Source organism: Mustelus asterias, chromosome 11 (genome assembly GCF_964213995.1).
Source record: "Mustelus asterias chromosome 11, sMusAst1.hap1.1, whole genome shotgun sequence".
Lineage (NCBI taxonomy): Eukaryota > Metazoa > Chordata > Chondrichthyes > Carcharhiniformes > Triakidae > Mustelus > Mustelus asterias.
In genome coordinates, this window is record NC_135811.1 from 24,143,591 (window position 1) to 24,169,955 (window position 26,365).

At 44.4% G+C, this 26,365-nt stretch overlaps 1 protein-coding gene across 2 annotated transcripts in view; it reads left to right on the forward strand.

Moving 5' to 3' along the window:
- The first annotated feature begins 210 nt into the window (after positions 1–210).
- afap1l2 (actin filament associated protein 1-like 2) overlaps positions 211–26,365 on the forward strand; it is a 241,770-nt gene continuing 215,615 nt past the window's right edge. The window contains exon 1 of one of the 2 annotated variants that reach the window (XM_078223255.1): positions 211–546. In XM_078223255.1, the coding sequence (XP_078079381.1) occupies positions 531–546 (16 nt within the window). In that variant the 5' untranslated portion in view covers positions 211–530. The remainder of the gene's footprint in view (positions 547–26,365) is intronic. The other variant, XR_013498974.1, reaches the window with a different exon arrangement.

Consider the following 26,365-nt stretch of genomic DNA (forward strand, 5'->3'; position numbering starts at 1 on the left):
CAGAGGCTTAAATGTTTAAAGAAATCCCTTTCCTGACAACGCTCGGGTAGATGTTTATAATTGCTGTTGTCTTATTAGATGTCATTTTTAATTCATTGCTGCTTTGCCGGTGTTATCATTTAGAAATAAAGCGGCGCCGGAAATGATTGGTGGCTGGGGGGGGGGGGGGCAGGTTTGGAAATCTCGGTTCTGCCCACAGTGATTCCCAGCGTCTCGGAACGTGACCCGACTGAAAGCTGGATGGTGGGGCTTCGGCTCTGTAACTCACTCGGCTCTCCGCGACTTGTGCCAACTCCCCAGCTGTGAGCCCGGAGGAAGCAAGGCGCACCGGGCGGGGCTGCTCAGGCACAACTTGTGCGCTCAATGAGAGCAGTTGGTCCAAATCCGAGCAAGAGGGACAGGACAGGACAGCTCAGGACCAGTGACCGGGAGAATCCGATGCGTGTTATTATCTGGGATTTGCTACACATCGAAAGGCGAAACAAAAAAAGGCACTTCAAGGGGCGCCTGGCTTTTTCTAGATCTCACACATGGATAGGAGCAAAGGTAAGCGAGTGGAAGTGGGGCTTTTATCAATTGCCCCCCAACTATTGACTACAGTCTTGTTGCTCCTATACTTGTGGATTTTACCCCCCACCCCGACACACACACTTCTCTCCACATGTCAATTTCAAATGGAAACTGACAATTCCGAGGAGCAGAAGCAAACCTGTAATTGATATGATCCACTCCCAAGTCAAGTAACCGCTCTAAGTGCCTGGGAAGGATCTAAGGTAGCAATTGCCCTCCAGTTGTCTTCGATCCTGAAGTCCTCATTCTTTAGACCCCAAACCTGTCATTTCTGTCATTTGCAGAATCTTTCTCCCCGCAAATAGGGGAATTTCACAGTAACTTCATTGCAGTGTTGATGTCAGCCTTGCTTGTGACTAATAAATACACTTTAAACTTAACTTTTTAGCCACCCTCCTGCCCCACTAGAATAGTCCCGTATGGTCCAAAGTATAATCCCCAAAGCAGGGCTCTGCTACATGGCTCTGCACCCTCTCTGCCCCAACTCCAGCTGTGGGTGTCATGTTAACGATGAGTTTACAGCTCTCATGTTAACGATGGGTTTACAGCTCTCAAACCTTTGCTGGCTGGAAGATTCTGCTTCCTTAACTTCAGAAACGTCAACAGCTGGACACCCTGTATGTGGCTGAATTAGTTCGGATTCGTGACGAGTAACTAGCTACAGGGGTAATATTGTCAATGGATGTCCTGAAGGCTGATTGAATCGCTCTTGAGTGTTTCAAACCAGTGGAGAGCTGCGTTCACCTAGCGCCGTTTCCCGGATTGTGTTGCCTCAGCCGCTGTCTCTCTCACCAAGACAAAGGCTTGCGGGATAACAGAGTGGCTGGGAGCCACATGTGTACTCATAAATCTTAAAAGCAACAGTCGTTTCAATTCTCACTGTTAAAATAATTGAGGCAAGGCGGTAAGCGGTCGAGAGTCTTTAGTGTAAATTTGCAATTCAATTCCACTCTGATTTATAAGCCACCGGGAAATGGCTGGTATACAAAAGATGTTGCCACTGAGATATTTGGTTAGTTATCAGTGATGCGTGAGGTTTGGTTTGTGTGGGGCAGGTCGATGGATGGCGTCAGTCTCAAGTTTCAGCATTTTGTTTACAAGCATCTCAGCAAAGTGATTTTAAATTGCATTCTCCTTTTGTGCTTGACGGATTTTGTGAGCGTTGTTAAGTTGTTGTTTTACACACTGAAAGGCTCTGAGTGAACACCGGTCTGTATATTTGAAATTATGGCAGCGAAAACACGAGATCCGCAAAGTAAATATTACCACGGTGGCACAGTGGTTAGCACTGCTGTCTCACAGCACCAGGGACAAGGGCTGGATTCCCGGCCTCGGGTCACTGTCTGTGCAGAATCTGCACGTTCTCCCCGTGTCTGCATGGGTTTCCTCCGGGTGCTCCGCTTTCCTCCCACAGTCCGAAAGACGTGCTGGTGAGGTGGATTGACCATGCTGAATTCTCCTCAGTGTACTGGAACAGACACCAGAGTGTAGCTGCTAGGGGATTTTCACAGTAACTTCATTGCAGTAAGCTTACTTGTGACTAATAAATAAACTTCAAACTTTGCCCTAATGAGCTGTCCTGCTCCGCACTTTCTGTTTCTGGAAATTGAATTTGCCTAATCAGAATCATCGAATCCCTACCATGCAGAAGGTGGCCATTGAGCCCATTGAGCCTGCAAAGACAACAATCCCACCCAGGCCCTACCCCTGTAACCCCATGTATTTATCGTGCCAGTCTCCCTGACACTAAGGGGCAATTCAGCATGGCCAATCAACATAACTCGCACATCTTTGGAGTGTGGGAGGAAACCGGAGCACCGGAGGAAACCCATGCAGACATGGAGAGAACGTGCAAACTCCACACAGGCTGACACCCAAGGCCGGAATTGAACCCGGGTCCCTGGCGCTGTGAGGCAGCAGTGCTAACCACTGCTTGAAAGTTATCACATAATAACTTAAAGATTTGGGGGGTTTTTTGAGTGGGAAATGAGCGATTAGTCGGTGAAATCGAATTCCATGTCTCATCTGTTGTATAAAAGTGACATGGGGGGAGAAACCATATTTTACAGATTTGAATCGATTAGTTAGCTTGTGCACATTAGAGAGATTCAAATCTTGTATTGTCGCTTGTGCTGTTCAGGATTGTGTGTGGGGCTAAGTGTTTCCATTCTTTGGCAAGGTTATCTGAGGAGAGGCCATGGAGGAGTCAATTCCTTCGCCATTTAAACATGCCAGCTGTCAGGTCAAATAAGGAGCAGCACTGACAACATCCGTGGAGAATTTCTGGAGGATGAACCATCCCACTCCTTCTGACTAAAGCAAATAGTGCAGAGCTTAAGTGAAAACATATTCAGCATCTGATCAGCAGAAATGCGATTTATCTACTGGTGCCTATTTTAATGCCAGCTGTTATGTGCTGTGATAGCTATGGCACAATCAGCCTGCTTATCAGATCGTGTCAACGCAACACTGCTGATATTGTTTGTTAAAACTCCAAGTATGTTTGAGATGGTCAGCTGGGGAATTGGTCTTCACAAATGCAACTACAAAGCTAACAAAGTACTGGCGGTGAGCAATAAGTAGAAACTACTTTTAAAAAAATTATGTCTAATGCATTTGAATTTCAATATAAAATCAATTATGGAATACTGAATGAGTGAGACAATACCTTCAGGATCTGTGGTACAAGTGGACTTGCTGCGTTGACAGTGATGTTGGCAAAACGGGGCAGCTGTTGTAGTTCTGTAGCATCACCAAACTCAGCGGAAAGTTGCAGATCTTCCCATAAGATTGTATGGTGGGCATGTCCATGATCAAAGCGTTTTGTATGTGGGGAGGGAGTGTGTTCTCTTACCCTCGGAGAGTGGTTGTCCCAATTTAAAAACATCCAGCAGCAAGCATTTTTGTGAGTTTTAAAATGAAAAGGTTATGTATTATCCGACACATGCCCTGGAGGTTAAAAGAAAACACTAGCGGTGGCACAGTGGTTAGCACTGCTGCCTCACAGTGCCAGGGACCCGGGTTCGATTGCCAGCTTGGGTCACTGTGTGGAGTTTGCACGTTCTCCTCGTGTCTGCGTGGGTTTCCTCCGGGTGCTCCAGTTCCCCCCACAGTCCAAAGATGTGCAGGTTAGGTGAATTGGTCATGATAAATTCTCCCTCAGTGTACCCGAACAGATGCCGGACTTCGGCGACTAGGGGGATTTTCACAGTAACTTCATTGCAGTGTGAATGTAAGCCTACTTGTGACTAATAAATAAACTTTTACTTTAACTATAGATTCCCTGGCTTCCCTGCAGCATGTTTCTTGGCTGCAGGAGGTGGCATGCCGTTGGCTGGCGGCAGGAGGGTCTGGTCCCTCTGCTATCAATGGCATTTCCTATTGATTCCACCTCACACCGACAGGAAACCCGCGGCGGGGGTGTGCCGTCAGTGGGACCAGAAGATCCCACCGGTGTGAAGAGTCGGAGGATTTTGTCCAATATCTCCCACGCTCACCTCATACATGCTATCACTCCTGCAAAGACTAGATACAGATAAAGGAAAAATCAATACCATAAGACCATAAGATATAGGAGCAGAATTAGGCCATTCGGCCCATTGAGTCTGCGCCACCCGCCGTTCAACCATGGCTGATATGATTCTCATCCCCAATGCATTACGATTATGCATTGTCATACAATTAAGATGTATAATCGTCTCAATCTCTCTTTGTGATGGACTGTAGTTTCTTAGTTGATTTGATTCTTTTAGTTGAAGTGAAGGCCTTGGAAGCCAAGGTTTTTCAGTAAGCTGTGAAGCATAGTGTAGTTGAATTTCCAGGAGTTTCATTCTCGGGGAGAGTCCTTCTCCTACCTTCAAGGTAATGCTGTTGATTTATCTTGGCTGTTTATTTGACTGCAACTGGCTTTTGATTTGATTTATTATCGTCACATGTATTGACATACAGTGAAAAGTATTGTTTCTTGCACGCTTTACAGACAGAGCATACAGTTTATAGAGAAGGAAACGATGGAGTACAGAATGTAGTGTTACAGTCATAGCTATGGTGTAGAGAAAGATCAACTTAATGCAAGGTAGGTTCATTCAACAGTCTGATGGCAGCAGAGAAGAAGCTGTTTTTGAGTTGGTTGTTACGTGACCTCAGACTTTTGTATCTTTTCCTGACGGAAGAAGCTGGAAGAGAGAATGTCCGGGGTGCGTGGGATCCCTAATTATGCTGGCTGCTTTGCCAAGGCAGCGAGAAGTGTAGATAGAGTCAATGGATGGGAGGCTGGTTTGACTGATGGATTGGGCTACATTCACGACCTTTTGTAGTTTCTTACGGTCTTGGGAAGAGCAGGAGCCATACCAAGCTGTGATCCAACCAGAAAGAATGCTTTCTAGGGCGCATCTATAAAAGTTGGTGAGAGTTGTAGCTGACATGCCAAGTTTCCTTAGTCTTCTGAGAAAGTAGAGGCGTTGGTGGGCTTTCTTAACTATAGTTGAAGGCTTTCTGACAGTCTCTATGTCTCAGAACAGCTTTTGCTCTTATTTTAAAAGCAGGTAACAAACATACCTTACTATGTGATCAAAAGTGCTTTTCCAAATAAGGTGCTGTGTTAAGCCAATAAACATCTTTGTTGTGGCTTTTCATACCTTGAGAGTTTCAGACGGCAAGGCTTTTATGTTTGGATGAGTGGTCATCATAATACAATGAAAGAACAATGGATCTACTTCTGTTCCAGCTAACTCCATTGAGTTTCGATGTCTCTTTTGTCCCTGGTGCAACGTGGAGTTGAGTTGTCTGCAAACACCATTGTCTGTAGGTTTTGGTCCATCCTTAAACAATGAGATGTGTGAATTTCACAGGCGACTGAGTTGGATGATCAGCAATGATCATAATGAATGGCGGAGCAGGCTTGAAGGGCCGAACAGCCTCCTGCTCCTATTTTCTGTGTTTCTATGTATCCTTCACTCAGGTTCATGATTAATCAGGTATTGACTGCAGATTCTACTGTCTACAGTTCAAACACCAAACGTCACATGGTATTCTGTAGCCACCTTAACGACTTTTGTGTTCACTTTTTCAAGTACAGCTTTCAAATTTGTAATATCTCCATGCCTGCATTGGGCATGACAGTAGGATTGGATAAACAGAGTCCTTTAACATACTATGTTCACTCTAAACTTTTCTTGTAAACAAACCAAAGCAGCTCTTACAGTGTTGTCAAAGGCCATTGACCTGAAACATTGGATGGAATCTTCCTGCTTCTGTGGAAGAAGGGATGCGAGGAAGTATCATAGAAAATCATAGAATTCCTGCAGTGCAGAAGGAGGCCAATTGGCCCATCGAGTCTGCACTGACCACAATCCCACCCAAGCCCTATTCCCGTAACCCCACATATTTACCCTGTAATCCCCCTGACACTAGGGTCAATTTAGCATAGCCAATCAACCCAACCCGCACATCTTTGGGCTTGGGAGGAAACCGGAGCACCTGGAGGAAACCCACACAGACACGGGAGAATATGCAAACTCCACACAGACAGTGACCCAGGGCTGGAATTGAACCTGGGTTCCTGGCGCTGTGAGGCAGCAGTGCCAACCACTGTGCCACTGTGCCGCTGTACTGAAATAACTATGTTGGGTCAGCTGTCTGAAGAATTCCTGCCTCTGGCTGATTTTGTCAGATGTGGGGTGAAACTGGCAATGGCTACCTGCATGTTAGAGGCAGATGGACAGCCTACATAATACAGTGCCCAATTGTGGATACCATTAGGCCACAGCTTAAGAAGAGGAGGTCTTGTGGCGCAGTGGATAGCGTCCTTGCTTCTAAGCCAGAAACTCTGGGTTCGAGTTGACACTGGAAGGTGTGCTCATAACAAGGTCAAAGAAATTGATTATCACCGTGCAAATTCTTCCAACAGGGGGCAAGAGTGCGAGAGACCCAGAATCAGCCATGCTTGATGCAGAGAGGCACCACTCTGGCTGCAGGGTAGCAACCTGTTCCAGGACAAAATAAGCTATGGAAAGCAGACCTACACATGTGCTTTTGATGCAGGAAGTCAAAAAAGAAGAAAGTGCTAAGACAGGGCCAGAAAAGTGACCAGAGTTCAACGAGCAGAAAGGCTGGAAAAATGTCAAGAGTTCAGCAATCAAGTATCGATAGACGTATATTTAAGGGAGGAGCCATTGTATCATACGTTTAGGAGGAATAAGAATAATTAACTGGGGAAATGGGGTAAGCACAGATCAGCGCCAAATAAATTAGAGTCAAACAAAAACGCAGGGTCATCCTGACTCGAAACGTTAGCTCTGTTCTCCCTTCACAGGTGCTGTCAGACCTGCTGAGTTTTCCCATCATTTTCTATTTTTGTTTTAGATTCCAGCATCCGCAGCAATTTGCCTTTAAATTAGAGTCAAATGTTGGCAGGAAAATGGTAGCTGAACAATGGGCTACCTTCCAAAATAAAGGCATTTTGGGAAAAGTGAAGGTAAACATCCTAGCAAAGGAAAGATAAGGCAAATAAAATCAGGGTTCCCCACATGGTAAAAAGATAGAAAGTAAAATAAAGAAGAAAAAGTCTACTTCTGACAGATGTCAGGTAGGAATTACAATTGAGAATTAGTTTGAACATAGAAGGCTGAGAGGGAAGGTGAAAAAGTAAATAAAAGAAGCAAAGGGGGAGTATGAAAGGAGACTGACAGCCAGCATAAAGAGAATCCCAAAGTCTTCTATAGGCATATTTATTGTAAAAGGGTGGTAAGAGGAGGAGAAGGGCTGATTGGGCACCAAAAATCAGATTTCCGCATGGAGGCAGAGGACATGCAATGGTATTCTATGAACACATTGCATCTGTCTTTGCAAAGGGAGAAGAAGGCACCAATGCTATGGTGAAAGAGGAGGCAATCCAGATACCAGAAGGGTTTAAAATTGATAGAGGAGTTTTTGGATAAGCTGTATGTACTTAAAGTGGGTAAGGCACCAGAACCAGATGCGATGTATCCAAGGATATTGGGGAAGTGAGTGGAAATTTCAGAGGCATTGACCTGAATTTTCCATTCTTCCTTAGACTCAGGGGTGGTTTCAGAAGGTTGGGGAGTTGCAAATGTTACAACCTTATTCAAAAAAGGGTGTAAAGGGAAGCCCAGCAAGAACAGACCAGTCAGTTTAACTTTGGTGATGGGGAAGCTTCTAGAAACAATAGTTCTAGGCAAAATTAATAGTCACATAGGAAATGTGGGTTATTTAAAGAAAGTGGCATGGTGGCACAGCACCAGTGGACCCGGGTTCAATTCCTGGCTTGGGTCACTGTCTGTGTGGAGTTTGCACGTTCTCCCTGTGTCTGCATGGGTTTCCTCTGGGTGCTCCCGTTTCTTCCCACAGTCCAAAGATTGCAGGTTAGGTGCATGGGCCATGCTCCTTAGTGTCCTGGGATGCGTAGGTTAGAGAGGTTAGTGAGGTAAATATGTTGGGTTACGGGGATAGAGCCTGGATAGGATTGTTGTGGGTATAGACCCGATGGGCCGAATGGCCTCTGTCAGCACTGTAGGGATTCTATGATATTTACTAAAAAAAAATGGTTTTTAACTAACTTGTTTTTTGAAAAAGTAACAGAGGTTTGATAAGTGGTGTACATGGACTTCCAAAAGACATCTGATATATTACTGCATAACAGGCTTGTGAACAGAGTTATATCTGACAGGATGAAGGGAAAGTAGCAACAAGGATACAGGATTGGCTGAGTGAGAGGAAACAATATGATTCATGAATGTTTTTCAGGCTGGAGGAATGTTTGTAGTGGAGTTCCCCAGGCGGTCAGTATTTGGACCCTTGCTTTTCCTGATTTAGATTAATGATCTATTCTTTGGCGTACAGGGTACAATTTCAAAAATTGTAGATGATGTGAAACTGAGAAGTAATGTGAACTGTGAGAAGGATGGACTGGAATTTCAAAAGGACGTAGACAAGTTGGTGAAATTGACAGACAGGTGGCAGATTAAATTAAATGCAAAAAAATGTGTAGTGATTCATTTTGGTAGGAAGAACATGGAGAGGCAATATAAAATTAAGGGTACAATTCTGAAGGGGATGTAAGAGCAGAGGGACCTGCTGCCCTGGATTGTAGTAACAGATTTGCTTGTTCATGTTTCTGGGGTGGAACTTGAACACATAGTCTACTGGGTGGGATTTTTCTCCCTCTCTACGGCATGAATGGCGGTGGCAGGATGCAGCATGCTGCACGCTCGTGGAGGGATCTTTTGGTCCCGCCGTTGTCAACCAGGTTTCCTATTGAACACACCCCTCTACCAGAAAATCCACAGAGGGGGTGCGCCACTGGCGGGACCATAAGATCCCATCAGCATGATAGCTGCAACATTTTGACAACTGACTCAGATGCAAGAGTGCTGCTAAGTGAACTGCTGAAGCTTGTCCAAGTCTACGAAGCATATCGGAGCATGAGGATCTCTGCTGTCCAGTAAACGATGATCTGAATCTCGGGTTTGAGACATTGATCCTCAATTACTATTTTCCCTCAGTCTGGCAAAGGCTGAGCTGTCATACTGGAGGCAATAATGAATTTTGTCATCCTTCTCTTCTTTCGTCAAGAGGAGACTCCCAAAATATAGAAAATGGTTCATATTTTCCAGGATTTCTCCGTTGATCTTAATTGTTGTGGGGATGGAGAGAGTGTTTTGTTGTGGGAGCTGATTCAAAGAGGACCTTGGTTTACTGTTTAACTAAACAAAAAGACTAACTGAACAGCGGCTGACAGGAAGAAGAGTGGGAGGGGAATGAGGTGGAACATAAACACTGGCATGGATTAATTGGGCTGAATGGCCTGTTTCTAAATGTAAATAGACACTATTACTAGGATTAACACTATTCCAGCGAGCTGTCAGGATGACACTTATTGTCCAGCGCTTAACAGATATTAACATACTTTACCACCCTTTGTTTTACACGAAAGAGCTACACATATAGAATTACAGACACTATAAAATAGAAACAAATCGCTCAGCCCAACTATTCCATGTCAGTCAGCAACAATAAAAAACAGAAAATGCTGGAAAATCTCAGCAGGGTCTGACAGCATCTGTGGAGAGAGAACAGAGTTTGGAGTCTGGATGACCCTGCGTCAGAGTGACGAAGAGTCATCCTGACTCGAAACGTTGGCTCTATTCTCTCTCCACAGATGCTGTCAGACCCTGCTGAGATTTTCCAGCATTTTCTGTTTTTGTTTCAGATTCCAGCATCCGCAATAATTTGCTTTCATTCCATGTTAGTGTTTATCCTCCATGTGAACAGTAATCCACAAACCTGTTCCTGCATCCTTTCATTTCCTTCAACCTTCTATTTAATGTCCTTAAATGTTGACATGGTCTCGACTACATTATTTGTTAACCTGAGAAACTGATAATGGGGCATCTCTGTGAACCACTGCAGTCCTTTAGGTTATGATGCTATATGGGGAGCTCCAAGATACTGGAATTATTTCCTTTGGTGAAAAGAGGCTCTAAAGAAACTATGAAGGGATTTTGATGCAGTGAATAAGTTTCAATGTCTCCCTCTTCCAGCAAAGCTGAGAATCACCTCCGCAAATGAAGCCTCACATATTTTAGATACTTAATATATTAAATCATCTTATTTTTCTATGGTAGATAATCGTCATTTACATTCATCCTGCGTCTCACTTATAGGACATCACTGTTTATATCCAAAGCAGTACAGATTTCTGGACCCACCTACTTTTACTCAAAAGTATCCAAATAATTAAGATTCATTACCTCTTCCATTGATTTCAGGAGGAATCACAACTACTCGATGTACACGTGATTTAATTTACGAAGATATAATGGTTTGATTTGCCTGTGTTCTTATTAAAGGAAAGCACCAATGTAAATAGCAGTGACTAAGGCCTCAGCATTTATTCCACTATGGGAAATTTGATTTAAGTTTGCAGGATCCCTGTAAATCATTCGTTATTCGCTATGCTGAGAGCATTTTGTGACAGAGGATAGCTCAGCAATTGTTACTTGTTGTGGTACCAATGTTAACTTGCAATGCCTGAATATTAAGTAAGAGCACTTCATCCACAGTGAATTTAATAGGCAGCACAAGCTTTTGAGTATGGCATGTGTTTCCAATCAAATACAGTATAAATGCTTCAAATACTGAAGTGAAATTCACTGTGACAATTTCCATTTGCCTTTTTTTGATAGTAAAGACAAATGGACAATAGAATCCCTACAGTGCAGAAGGAAGCCATTCAGCCCATTGAGTCTGCATCGACTGTCCGACAGAGCATCTTACACAGGCCCACCCTCCACCCCACCCCTATATCCGTAACCCCACACATTTACCATGGCTAATCATATTTTGGGGCACTAAGAGACAATTTAGCATGGCTAATCCACCCAACCTGCACATCTTTGGACTGTGGGAGGAAACTGGAGCACCCAGAGGAAACCCACGCAGACACGGGCGGGCGGCACGGTAGCAGCGGGCGGCACGGTAGCACAGTGGTTAGCACTGCTGCTTCACAGCTCCAGGGACCTGGGTTCGATTCCCGGCTTGGCTCACTGTCTGTGTGGAGTTTGCACATTCTCCTCATGTCTGCGTGGGTTTCCTCCGGGTGCTCCGGTTTCCTCCCACAGTCCAAAGATGTGCGGGTTAGGTTGATTGGCCATGCTAAAATTGCCCCTTAGTGTCCTGAGATGCGTAGGTTAGAGGGATTAGTGGGTGGGACATGGAGGTGGGGCCTGGGTGGGATTGTGGTTGGTGCAGACTCGATGGGCCAAATGGCCTCTTTCTGTACTGTAGGGTTTCTATGATTCTATGATTCTATGAATATGCAAACTCCACACTGTCACCCAAGACTGGAATTGAACCTGAGTCCCTGGCGCTGTGAGGCAGCAGTGCTACCACTGTGCCACCATGCATTTTTCATAATGTCATTTAGCCCTCGTGGCTCAGTGAGCTACTCTGTTATACCACGGTGTGGGCCATTGAATGATTACAGTAGAGGAGGAGGCCATTTGGTCCCTTGTACCTATGCTGCTTCTTTCCAAAAGTAATTCACCCAGTGTCACTCATATCTTTTCCCTGTAGCCCTGCACAGTTCTCTCTTCAGATTATTATCCAAGTCATTTTTTAAAGTCCTCAATTGAATCTACCTCTCCCACACTCTCAGGCAGTACATTCCAGATCCTATACACTCACTTTTTAAAACCTTGATCCTCATGCCACCATTGCTTACTTGCCAATCAATTTAAATCAGTGCCCTCGAGTTCTTGACCCTTCCACCAATGGGAATAGTTTCTCCCCGATTACTCTGTCCAGACCATTCATGATTTTGAACATTGCTATCAAATCTCCTCTTTTAGCTCCTCTAAGGAGAACAGCTGTAACGTCTCCAATCTATCTACATTACTGAAATTCCTCATCCTTGGAAGTAGTCTTGTAAATCTTTACTGCACTCTCCCTAATGCCTTCACATCCTTCCTAAAGTATTGTTCCCAGAACGGGACACAGTTGGCCTGTAACTTACTGACTCTCCAACGTCGAATTGGGGGGGTAACACAAAGTTCCCAGGTAAGAGTTTATGCGGCAATTGTCCAGAAGCACTCACTTCCCGTGGACAATTACACTGTACTGGGAACCATCTGACAAAACGATTTAAATCGCTAACTTTGGATGGTTCTGCCAGTGTTACGCTAATACTTAATATGCAAAGGTTGGAAATAAAACCTCTTCTAACTTCAGTGTGACTATATTAAACCCAGACCCATACCCGTATGGGACTCCCCCCCCCCCCGCCCCCCCACTATCCTGTCCCCACAGGCACTCCCACCACCCCCACAACCCCTCATCCTCACTAAACACAGCCCATCCCCCACAATAGTCCCTACCTCCAGCACCCCCTCCCCCACCTGCACAGGATTTGCCACCACTCCCCTCCCCCACTCCCCCATCCCAGCCAATTGCCTTAGACACTTACCTTCTCCCTGGCCTGTCATTTTCAATCGGATCTTTAAACTCACTTGCTCTACAGTAGCTAATGCTGTTTTAAAAAAATGGGGCGTGTCCTCTTTGGCTGTGATTCTTTTGGACTCTGACATTGGAGCCAGGGACCTGCTGTGCTGCCTGGATCTCATCTGGCCTGAGTCAGATAGATGAGATAGGCAGGGGCAAAAGGTACATGAGTACAGAGTGGCAATCCAACGCTGATTGCCACACCAAGGAAGTTATGGCCCATTATTCCACTTGTGGCTGAATGAGCGTTTATAAAGATTCATTATAACTTCCTCATTTTTGTACTCTTTGCCCCTAGCTGTAAAGCCTAGAATGCTTCCTTATTCGTCCTGCCACCTTCAATGATTAGTGCACACTTGCCCCAAGTCGCTCTCCTCCTGCACACCTTTTCAAATTGTACCCTTTGGTTTTTATTGCCTCTCGTTGTTCTTCCTATTAAAGTGAACACATCTCATTTCCTTGTGTTAAATTTAATCTGCCATGTGTCAGTCCATTCCAGCAGCCCTCTCAAATTTTATCCTCCTCACAATTCACAAATGTCTCCCAGGTTTTTGTCATCCACACATGTTGAAATTGTGCCTTGGACACTCAAGCCTCGGTAATTTTTACAGATCAAGAAAGCAGTGGTCCTAACATTGAACTCATTATATACTTTCCTCCAGTCAGAAAAACAACCATTCACCACTACTCTGTTTCCTGTCAGCCATCCAGCTTCGTAGACAGGTTGCCAATGCCCCTTTTATTCCATTGCCTTTAACTTACACTCATTATGTGGCACTTTATCAAATGGATTTTCATGGTCTGCACATATCTTCAATCGCCCTCTCTGTTACCTCATCCAAAATAAACCCCAAGCAAGTTAATGAAACATAATTTATCCTTAACAAATTTGAGCTGGCCTTTCTTAATTAATCCACTTGTGTCAGCTGACTGTTAATTTAGCATCAAATTATAATTTTTGAAAGCTTTTCCACCACAGGTTAAACTAACTGACCTGTTGATGGATTATGGCCTTATCCTTGCACTCCCTTTTGAACAAGGGTGTAACATTTGCAATGTTCCAGCCCTCTGGAACCACCCCTAATCTAAGGACGATTGAAAGATTGTGGCCAGAGCCTCTGCAATTTACTTCCTTACTTCCCTCAGTATCCTTGGATGTATCTCATCCAGCACTGGTGACTTATCCACTTTCAGTACAATACCTTCTCTTCATCAATTTTTTGCCCATCCAGTGACTCAACTATCCTCTTTCACTATGACTTGGCAGCATCTTCCTTCATTGGTAAAGACCAATGCAAAATACTAATTTGGTACCTCAACCATACCCTCTGACTTCATGCATAAATCCCCTTTTAGGTCCCCAATTACTCTCATTCCTCTTTTTAACTACCTTTTTACAATTCATAAGCCTGTAGAAGACTTTAGGATTCCATTTTATATTAATTGCCTGTGTCTTCTCATTTTTCTCTCATTTCTTTTTATTTTACTTTCTCTAGCCAATTAGTCACATGTATCCTTTTTCTGCTTCGTCGTACTCTATCTTTGTTATCATCTAGGGAGCTTTGACTTTGTTTGCCATAACTTTCTCATTCATTGGAATGCACTCCATGTGCTGTGTAAAATGGCTACTCCTCTAAAACCTTCATTTACATAATCATAGAATCCCTACATTGCAGAAGGAGTCCATTTGGCCCATCGGGCCTGCACTGGCTCTCCAATAGAACACCTTACCCAGAGCCTATCCCCTTAACCCTACATAGTTACCCTGCTAATCCCTCTAACCTACACATTTTAGGACACTAAAGGGCAATTTAGCATGGCCAATCCACTTACTCTGCACATCTTTGGACTGTGGGAGGAAACCGGAGCACCCGGAGGAAACCCACGCAGACACAGGGAGAAAATGTGCAAACTCCACACAGTCAGTCACCCAAGGCCGGAATCGTCCTCGGGTCCCTGGCACTGTGGGACCATCCCCGCCACTCCCCCCCACCCCCGCCCCCCCCTACCCAGATATGCCATATGAAGGCATCAGAGGTCACCGTTTATAAAAGTATTTATGCAAAGAGAAAGTACCTCAATTGTACCTGCACTATCTCCTCTTTAAAGGCAGCCCTTTGAACTTAGGCAGGCAAAAAAACTATAATGAATATCAATAAATTTCAGTTGATATTGTTACCTCAGCTTCACTAACCCTGATGAGCAGCGTGTGAACACCTCATCTAGTTCCTGCCACCCCCACATGCACCCTTCAGCTTCAAAGCCAGCAGGTCAAATTGATGGCATGTATATTGCTGTCAGCAGCTAAGTAATGGGTGCTTGCCTTTCACCACACTGACAGTTGCCCAGAGACTTTTCACAGCTTGTCAGCAGGGATTTCCACTAATCTGGTGCCTTTCACAGTGCACCACCCTCCACAGGGGATCTACAGTGTCTGTGAGCAGGACAAGCAATTCAATTAATCATATTTCCCATTGAATTCTCCTGAAAACGGGCAAAGTTTAAACCAGGAAACAGAAAAACAGGAAATGCGAATTTCATTTATATCATGGGCCGGAAACAAAATAAAGATTGGGCCATGGGGATAAAATTGAGGCTCGGAGAGATAAACAGAAAAAGTTTTAAAAATCTGCAACATTAATTTTCTTCTGAGTGAATTAGACTACAACAGTTGTAAAAATAACTTTTTCAGGGTCAGAGAGGCTGTTCGGCAATAAATATTACTTACTCAAAAGTGTATCAGTTATTGCGCCAGTATCATAGTTTTACACCAGTTAGCACTGCTGCCTCACAGCTGGGATTCGATTCCCAGCTTGGGTTACTGTCTGTGTGGAGTTTGCACATTCTCCCTGTGTCTGCATGGGTTTCCCTCCGGGTGCTCCAGTTTCCTCCCACAGTCCAAGTTAGGTGGATTGGCCATGCTAAATTGCCCCCTAGTATCAGGGGGACTAGCTAGGGTAAATGCATGGGATTATGGGGATTGGGCCTGGGTGGGATTGTGGTGAGTGCAAACTCGATGGGCCGTATGGCCTCCTTCTGCAGTGTAGGATTCTATGATTTTATAAAATGATTTTAGTGCCACGCCCATCATTAAAGATTGCAGAAGAGTAGGCTATTGGCAGCGATTGCCAAATTTCCTCAAATTTCTTTTATTCATTCATGGGACATGGGCATCACTGGTTGGCCAGCATTTATTGCCCATCCTTAGTTGCCCTTGTTCAGAGGGCAGTTGAGAGTCAACCACATTGCTTATGCTCTGGAGTTGTATGTAGGCCAGGCAAGGACAGCAGATTTCCTTCCCTAAAGGACATTAGTGAACCTGATGGGTTTTTCCGACAATCGACAATGGTTTCATGGTAATCAGTAGATTCTTAATTCCAGATTTTTAAAATTGAATTCAAATTCTGCTGCGGTGGGATTTGAATCCAGGTCCCCACAATATTAGCTGAGTTCCTGGATTAATAGTCTAGCGATAACACCATTAGGCCATCGCCTCCCCAGAGGTTTCTTGTCAGATTTACCCGGTATTAATGGTAAGCACTAATAGCCTCAGCATTATCATTACAACAAAATCTGGGCAACTAATTCTCCCGTTTCAACCTCCCAACCTTCTAATTGAAAGTAGTGTCTGAATACAGGTAACACAACCAAAAGCAGTAACATTGTACAGAAATAATAAAATATGTGTCATTCAGCAGAACCAACATACATCCCCAAACTGCTTTTTCTCATTGCTGTGATTTTACAAAAGAGCAAGTTGCAAAGGCCAAGTGATCACAAGTGGACAATAAAGATTTTGTTTACGGAGATGAAATTAAATTAAAATTCCAGCTAACATTCCAAGGAAGAAAATCTTTCCAGACAAGGCAGAAATGATTTAAATGTTCATCTGATGTCGCTTCAATGTCGGTGGGTCAAACTTCTGGAATTCCCTCCCTAACAACACTCTAGGTGTACCTAACCTCGGGGACTGCAACGGTTCAAAAAGGCAGCTGACCATCATCTTCTGAAGGGCAATTATGATTGAAAATTTGTAGTATCTTTCATGCAGCAAAAACGTCTGGAGCAATTTACAGTGATCAGGCAACCTGATTAGAAAGAAGGAGAGATATGAGGCAGATAACTGGACAATTGTGCTTACATACTACCAGTGTGAGGAAAATATTGCAGTTATTTTCCCAACTGTGAAGCTAAAATCTTCACAATATAGAAGTCCATAGAATCATACAGTGCAGAAGAAGGTCATTTGGCCCATCAAGTCTGCACCAATCACAATCTCACCCAGGCCCTATCCCCATAACCCCATGCATTTACCCTAGCTAGTCCCCTTGACACTAAGGGGCAATTTAGTATGGCCAATCCACCTAACCCGCACATCTTTGGAGTGTGGGAGGAAACTGGAGCACCCGGAGGAAACCCTTGCAGACACAGGGAGAATGTGCAAACTCCACACAGACAGTGACCCAAGCTGGGAATCGAACCCAGGTCCCTGGAGCTGTGAGGCAGCAGAGCTAAACCACTGTGCCACCGTGCCATGTGTTATAGTCATACATAAAAATAGGTAAAGGAACATTACTATTCAGACCTCTCCAAATTGATATTATCAATTGTGAAAGTCACCACAGCAAAACCACTATTAAGTTAACTTACTGTCTTATATATTGCAAATGATGACAGATAAAACATTATTGGGAGTTAAAGGTCATGCAAAAATCCCTTTTACATTTCCTTTCATGGTAGCTCAGTTGATAGCGCACTCGCTTCTCAGTCAGAATGTTGTGGGTTCAAGTCAAACTCCAAAATCTTGAGTACAAAATCCTAGGCTGACATTCCAATGCAGCACTGAGGGAGTGCTGAGCTGTCAGAGGTGTTGCCTTTTGAATGAGCCATTACACTGAGGCCTCATCTGCCACCTCATGTGGATGCCTCATGTTGAAGAAGAGCTGGGGATTTATCCCAGCGTCCTGGCCAAATTTATCACTCAACCCACATCACAAAAACATATTTTCTGGTCATTGTCATGTGGTTGCTTGTGGGAGCTTGTTGCATACAACTTGGCTGCTGCAACCTCTGCACCATAAGACTGACTACACTTCAAAAGTACTTCACAGCTTGTTAAGCATTTCCAGCATTTTCTATCTTGTGTGGATTATCACTTTGTAACCCTAGTTACAGATGTCTGCGATGTCATATTCGAGCAGAAATATTGCTGTAATTATGAGGGAACAGATGCCTTTTTGGTTCCACCTGCATACCAAATTGCAGAATGCAGAAACTACTGTGAAATCAATATCTATGGCCTTACATTGCATATGGATATTTTAAAGGGGCTTTGTTACTGCATCACGAAAGTTCTGGTAATGACCAGTCCCTAAAGTGGTTTACTCAACTAAAAATCAAATCAAATGATTGACTGATATGTGTTTAAGCATATGACCGTTCTATTTCTATGGGGAGAAATTATTCAGAGTTCAGATCAATATCAAGTGACTTCCTTTAGAAGGACTGTACATATGACTTTTAGGTGAGAGCAGGATTGGGCTCAATTACTTAATGTTACTTTCATAGAGAAACAGCTTTCCAATACTGCCTCAGCAGCAGCAATCCTATAAAGGCAGAGAGCTGTTGCCTGATAAATCATGTCTCAATACAAGTCAGCAAAGGGAAGAGAACTAGACAAAGACAAAGGTAAACAAAAATAATTCCCACTGTGATTAATATCTCACTTTTCATACACATCAGTTGTGATATTCGCATTGAACAGCAGCATTGGCTTTATAAACACTAGCTATGGTATACCTCCCTCGTACTTCTGAGACGGTCCTTTGAGAATGAGGGTGATTTGCTTCCATTGCAGTTCAATGGATTCTGAGATGTCTGCTGAGTCCAATGTGTGATCTGCAGACTCTGCCACACTTGGGACAGATAGTGTTTGCAGGGATGGGTGGGTGGGTTGTTTGCAGGTTTATGTGCTCCCTTAAATGCCTTGACTTCACCTCTTCATGTTCCTGACAAATGTGTTTGATGCCTATCTATTTTCATTGGTTACAAGCCAGGATCTCCCTTGAGTTGGCATAGTATATTTGACCTCCTCAGGAATGCTTTGATGACGTCTCAAAAGCATTTCTGCTGATCTCCTGGGAGTCTCCTGTTCCCCTTGGTTGAGGGGTCAATCACCAAAAGGGGCATAGTTTTAGGGTAAGGGGCAGGAGATTCAGAAGGGATTTGAGAAAAAACTTTTTCACTCAACTTTTTCACTGGGCGGCACAGTAGCACAGTGGTTAGCACTGCTGCTTCACAGCTCCAGGGACCTGGGTTCGATTCCCGGCTTGGGTCACTGTCTGTGTGGAGTTTGCACATTCTCCTCGTGTCTGCGTGGGTTTCCTCCGGATGCTCCGGTTTCCTCCCACAGTCCAAAGATGTGCTGGTTAGGTTGATTGGCCATGCTAAAATTGCCCCTTAGTGTCCTGAGATGTGTAGGTTAGAGGGATTAGCGGGTGGATATAGGGGTAGGGCCTGGGTGGGATTGTGGTCGGTGCAGACTTGATGGGCCAAATGGCCTCTTTCTGCACTGTAGGGTTTCTATGACTCTATGATTCAAGGGGTGGTGGGAATCTGGAATGCACTGCCTGGGAAGGTAGTGGAGGCTGGAAACCCTTAAAAAATATTTGGATGAGCATTTGAAATATAATAACATTCAAGGATATGGGACAAGTGCAGGAAAATGGGATTAGCGTGCCTTTAGTAGTAGTTATTGTCGGTGCAGACTCGATGGGCTGAAGGGCCTTTTCTGCGCTCTATGCCTCGATGACTCTATGCCAAATTGGGCTGGACATATTTTGGGAAATGATTAGCGGAACTGATGTCACAGAAAGCTGGTGGTGTGATGTGAGTGGGTTCTATGAGGGATGCATGAAAACAAAGTCTGCCCCACCTCCTCTTGCTACTGCCAAATAATAATGGAGGTGGGGAGGAGGAGAGATACTGGAAACATCAGCAACAAGAAAATCTCAAGCTGTCCATAACAAAGCCCTTTGACTGCACAGTGAGCTGCCTTATCTTTGATAGTTTGGTGCAGGTTAGACATTCCAAATTGGATTCCTGATCCCCAGTGGAACCGGAATCAGAATGCCGTGTTGGCACTCAATATTCCATGCCAGCCCAGGCTGCCGCTGCTGCCCCTGATGAATTTGCCCCCCTTAAAAGTTTACAGTTTGAAAATATTCAGATCTCTCGCAACAATTTACCGCATGCAGGAATGAGACTTAAACAGTTTAATTTGTTCTTTTTCTGCAGGTGGGGGTTCAATTAGCAATTATGACACCACACAAAGGGCATTTATGCTCTTAAGTTTCAGCTAAAACTTTCTGCTGCAAATTCAAAGAGCAGTTAATGTGTAAATACAGAATGTTCTTAAAATTATCCGGGAGGGTCAGAATGAGGTGCTATTGTGCAATGCAAACAGCAGAATGGAGCAAATTGCCCAGAAAATCCTGATGATTAGCAACTCACAATGTAGCTCTTTTTGGCTGAACTTCCTAGTCAATTGGTTTTAAAAATTTATTTATTAGTGTCACAAGTTGGCTTACCTGCAGTGAAGTTACTGTGAAAATCCCCTAGTCGCCACACTCCGGCGCCTGTTCGGGTACACTGAGGGAGAATTTAGCATGGCCAATGCACCTAACGAGCGCATCTTTCAGACTATGGAGGAAACCGGAGCACCCAGAGAAGCTCACACAGACACGGGGAGAATGTGCAGACTCCGCACAGACAGTGACCCAAGCTGGGAATCGAACCCGGGTCCCTGTGAGGCAGCAGTGCTTGCCACCGTGCCGCTTGGTGCATTAGTAATAGCATACAACATGAATTTGCCATTGCTTTCAAACAAGGTTCGATCTTACATTAATTGCAGCCTAGAAATTACTGACTGTAGATGACCCTGAGACTAAGACATTCTCTGCAATGGTTTGAACTGCGACTCGCATTCTGTCACAACTTGACCCAGCTACCACCCTCTCCTTTTACCTCAATTTCTGGCATTTCATTTCTGACCGGTCACATCGTTGTCCACTCTCACACCAACGGTATCCTCTGGGAATTGTAGTCTGCTCTCCACCCAGTTGCCCCGCTTTCCACCATACAGGGATTGAGAAACTACATTCCCAGCCAGTGTTGTGGGATCCTCCTTCCTGGTTAGTGGAATAATAATGCTTGTGGAGCAAACTGGCCCAACTTAGTCAATGGTGTCAACCTAAATTATTGTTTTAAACTCTTCCAAAAGGCATTATTTGGCCACCGGGAGATTGATGCTAATTCCAGAAGACTCCATGCCATTCTGGGAGGGTTGGCAAACTTATTTTTGCAGCAACTGAATTCAGAGTGGAGGAATTCCTTCAGGAGGCTAGTGTCAAACATATGAACAACATGTTCCACCCAGTGGAGCTACATACCATAATGGACATCAATGGCTGGAATATATCTCAACGATGTAACTTAACTTAGCGTATAGATGATGACGTTAAATCAGTAAAGCTTCAGTGACATAATCTAAATCTTACAAATGCTGCTTTCTTGGACCACAGCCTGTGTCTAAACGATATTTATCGTTAGATGACTGAGTAGATGACTAATTAATCACTAGAACACATCTCAAGCCTACTCATCATTTACTTTTTTGATCATTGAAGTTGTGCTATAGACTTTAAGTAGCTTTTGACAATTTAATATGTTGTCATCATTCGCCCCTATGTTTGCGAAGCTCTGTGTACAACTTGCAGGGCTGAACTGAACTAGAGAAACCTTGTAAGACATTTCAAGAAATACATAATTGTGAAAAGCTGCCCCAACTGCAGAAACCAACTATAAAATAAACAGTGGCTAAGTCAGCTACCTTCCTGTAGAAAATCAACAGAATGTGTAACTTTGTCTCGGCAGTTGTATCCTTTCCCTGAATAGTAAACAGGGGAGAGAAAATTACATCTTTGAGCAGTATGTTGCGTTGCTTGTGTATTGGGTTTTAGTGAAGCTGTAGAGAATTATCATTTTGTATGTGACTTTGTTAATTAAAATCTTAACTCCAACCATTGGTGCTGACATCAACCCGTCTTGAGTTTCCCCAAGTTCAAATCTCCTTCCCAAGCATAATCTCGTTTCATCTGGCCCTGACCTTCCTCTTTCGAATACTGAGCACACAGGTGCCCGAAGCTTGGACACTTCACCGCAGGAAATACCCCAACCTACAAATTCCCAAAAGGGCGTCTGACGCAGGCTTAGTGTGGAAATGTACACCAGTACGAGAAGGCAGACTATCTCATTAAACAAGCAGTCATCACTCATATCTTCTCCTGGCTTAAAAACGGACCTCAGCCAAGAGGGCTTTGCACATGGCAATACACCAGGAATTTAAATTTTTAAAAAGCTTTGACTCCAAACATTTTTTTTTGAAGTGCCTCTGCTGCTGGTTTGCTGCTGTCAGCATTCGCACAGCTGTTGGCAAATATAAGTCAAAAATCAGGTCATGCTGTAATGTTGTGGTAAGTCCTGCTTGGCAGTCTATCTTCAATTTAGTTTATTTTCACTGCTGCGCTTCATTAAGATGTATGAAAAGTGCTCTCAAGCTGTGAACCATTTTTCCATGCAATCTTCAATTCCCAAACTGGCTCCAGAATGGAACCCTTTTGAATTTTGTCTAACGATTATGTAACATTCTAATGGAATTAGTATACTGCAATAAAACGCCAGCAAAATACAGTTTTATTCCCATTCATTTGCATTTAGAACAATTATTAGGCTGAGAAACATATCCTGTGCGGTTGAATGCTAATTGAGACATCACAGAGCCACAGGTAGCTATAGGCAATGTTTACCTTTATTTATTAGTGTCACAAGTAGGCTTACATTAACACTGCAATGAAGCTACTGTGAAAATCTCGTAGTTGCCACACTCCGGCGCCTGTTCAGGTACACTGAGGGAGAATGTAGCATAGCCCATGCACCTAACCAGTACGTCTTTCAGACTGTGGGAGGAAACCAGAGCACCCGGAGGAAACTCACGCAGACACGGGGAGAACGTGCAAACCCCACACAGACAGTGACCCAAACCGGGAATCGAACCCGGGCCCCTTGTGCTGCGAGGCAGCAGTGCTAACCACTGTTCCACCGTGCCACCCCTGTACATGTCATAAAAGGCCTTTCTGTGGCTTTTTATCCATTCACTCACTGGCATGTTGGAAAATAGACCACTCATTTCATAACTCCCAACCAAGGATAAGTGCTTAGTTATTCCGTGGTCATTTGGGATGCAGAATATTAGTAATTTAGGACATGGGACACAATATGTGTAGTATACTTAGGAGTCGAGTTGGTTTTTGACCTTTGGGGAGTTATTCAGGTGAAAGGGTGAAACCAGGCGCTAAGTGGGTGTTGTGCTAATAAAAGAGGCCAGTCTGAAAGTTTCAACTGAGTATGTAATTCTGGTCCTAATTGCTGACTACCACAATGTGAACTTGCCTGATCCCCAAGCAAAATGCCCATGACCGAACACCCCCTTTTCCCAGGCGACTGCTATGAGGTGGAGTAGTACTGAACTTGCTCTTTTTAGGTGAAGACCTCTGAGAATTTGTGGAATAAATGCAAGACTGTTGCTGAAATCTTGCCAAAGTGCCCTGGAAAGTTTCTCACCGTGTTTCAGAAGTGCTCTTCACAGCCCTTGCAGCAAGTCAACACCTGAGGAAAGGACATAATAGGCACTAGCCATGAAAATACAGTGCAGCCTGAGCACTAGCAGGCATGTAATGATGATCCGCTCCTTAACAATCCTCTTGGAAGCTGTACTTTTGAGTAGACTCCAACTCTTTTTCCAAGACGACCTCTTGCACTAAATGCAGGTTAAACCAGCATTTCAGTTCAAAACCCCATCTTGACCTCCCGAGAGGATTTTTAGCACCCAGACAGATGGCTGAAAAATGCTGCTGTGGTTCCCAAAACTCTCCCAACATAGGTTTACGTTGTGCCACATCTGGATCTGTCGTAGACTAATTTCTATAATTAGTCAGTGACTCCAGTATTGATGCACAACCACCAGGATAGCAGAAGGTGATCTTAAGGAATTGTGGTCTTTTTCTTTGGCTGACGATTCCTATGCTCACGTATAGTCTGCACCAATTATCTTTTGGTGGCTTCTGATTTGCTGCAGAGATTTTATTGCAAAGACATTTTCTTTCACAGGTCACTTTTTCTCATAACTCCTTACAGTACAACTATAAAATAATGTGGAATAGAACAAACCTTGATTAAAGAACAAACTCACTGTATGATGAATGCAACTTGCTGTTTTCAAGCATTTTGAGACTTTTCGTTGTGAGGTAATGGCGAAGGTATGTGGCTGAATCATAGAATGCCTACAGTTCAAAAGGAGGCCATTCGGCCCATTGAGTCTGCATTGACCACAATCCCACCCAGGCCCTATTCCTGTAACCCCAATATTCACACTGCTAATCCCCTGACACTAGGAACAAATTAGCATGGCCAATTAGCATGCCTAACCCGCACATCTTTGGACTGTGGAAGGAAACCGGAGCACCCGGAGGAAACCCGCGCAGACACAGGCGGCACGATAGCACAGTGGTTAGCGCTGCTGCTTCACAGCTCCAGGGACCTGGGTTCGAATCCCGGCTCGGGTCACTGTCTGTGTGGAGTTTGCACATTCTCCCTGTGTTTGCGTGAGTTTACTCCGGTTTCCTCCCACAGTCCAAAGATGTACGGGCTAGGTTGATTGGCCATTCTAAATTGCCCCTTAGTGTCCCGGGACGCATGGGTCAGTGGATTGTTCCGCATTTAGAACGGAACAATCTCATTAGTGACAGACAGCATGGTTTTGTAAGAGGGAGGTCGTGCCTTACAAATTTGGTGGAGTTTTTTTTTGAGGAAGTGACAAAAACGGTTGACGAAGGAAGGGCCGTGGATGTCGTCTATATGGATTTCAGGAAGGCATTTGACAAAGTTCCTCATGGCAGGTTGGTTAAGAAGGTTAAGGCTCATGGGATACAAGGAGAGGTGGCTAGATGGGTAGAGAATTGGCTTGGCCACAGGAGACAGAGGGTAGCAGTTGAAGGGTCTTTTTCCGGCTGGAGGTCTGTGACCAGTGGTGTTCCGCAGGGCTCTGTACTGGGACCTCTGATATTTGTGATATATATAAATGATTTGGAAGAAGGTGTAACTGGTGTTATCAGCAGGTTTGCGGATGACACGAAGATGGCTGGACTTGCGTATAGCGATGAACATTGTCGGACAATACAGCAGGATATAGATAGGCTGGAAAATTGGGCGGAGAAATGGCAGATGGAATTTAATCCAGATAAATGCGAAGTGATGCATTTTGGAAGAAATAATGTAGGGGGGAGTTATACAAGGAGACCTAGGTGTGCAAGTCCACAAATCCTTGAAGGTGGCAGCACAGGTGGAGAAGGTGGTGAAGAAGGCATATGGTATGCTTGCCTTTATAGGACGGGGTATAGAGTATAAAAGAGTATAAAATCCCTACATATTTACCCACAAAGAACAAAGAACAAAGAACAGTGCAGCACAGGAAACAGGCCCTTCGGCCCTCCAAGCCTGAGCCGCTCACTGGTCCAACTAGTCCATTCGTTTGTATCCCTCCATTCCCAGACTGCTCATGTGACTATCCAGGTAAGTCTTAAACTATGCCAGCGTGTCTGCCTCCACCACCCTACTTGGCAGCGCATTCCAGGCCCCCACCACTCTCTGTGTAAAAAACGTCCCTCTGATATCTGAGTTATACCTCGCCCCTCTCACCTTGAGCCCGTGACCCCTTGTGATCGTCACCTCCGACCTGGGAAAAAGCTTCCAACTGTTCACCCTATCTATACCCTTCATAATTTTGTGCACCTCTATTAGGTCTCCCCTCATTCTCCGTCTTTCCAGGGAGAACAAGCCCAGTTTACCCAATCTCTCCTCATAGCTAAGACCTTCCATACCAGGCAATATCCTGAAAAACCTTCTCTGCACTCTCTCTAAAGCCTCCACGTCCTTCTGGTAGTGCGGCGACCAGAACTGGATGCAGTACTCCAAATGTGGCCTAACCAGCGTTCTATACAGCTGCAACATCAGACTCCACACAGGCAGTGACCCAAGCCAGGAATCGAACCCAGGTCCCTGGTGCTGTGAGGCAGCAATGCTAACCACTGTGCTACCCTGATCTGTGACTCAAAAATCTGACTGTTAAAATTTACTCAAAGTTGACAGTCCAGCTGGTCTGCACAATGCAAAATTCACAAAGGTACAATGAAGGGCACTCTGTATACACTGTATTGTTGAGCAAGAATTGTGGGTACTTTATGCTGCATTTGACTCTGTGGTAGTTTGGTAGAGGGAGTGTGTGTGTGTGAGAGAGAGAGAGAGTGCGTGTGAGAGAGAGAGTGCGTGTGAGAGAGAGAGTGTGTGTGAGAGAGAGTGAGTGTGTGAGGGAGAGCGTGTGTGTGAGAATTTTCAGTTACAAATTTGCCACATCTTCCTTGGCATTGCCTCAACCTGACATCATTGGTCGGTTGGGACCTAGGCAATGGGCTGTCCAAACTTTAACCTGTATTAAAAGTGGAAAAAAAACATTTCATCGCCAGTACCCTGATGAACATAAATATCCATTTGGAAATTCTGCTTAAGTTTCAATTGTAACATTCCCCAATAGCGTACTGAGACCTGGATTTTCACCTGGGTCAGAAACACAAGAATTGGGAGAATTCCTGGCTTCACGAACCCA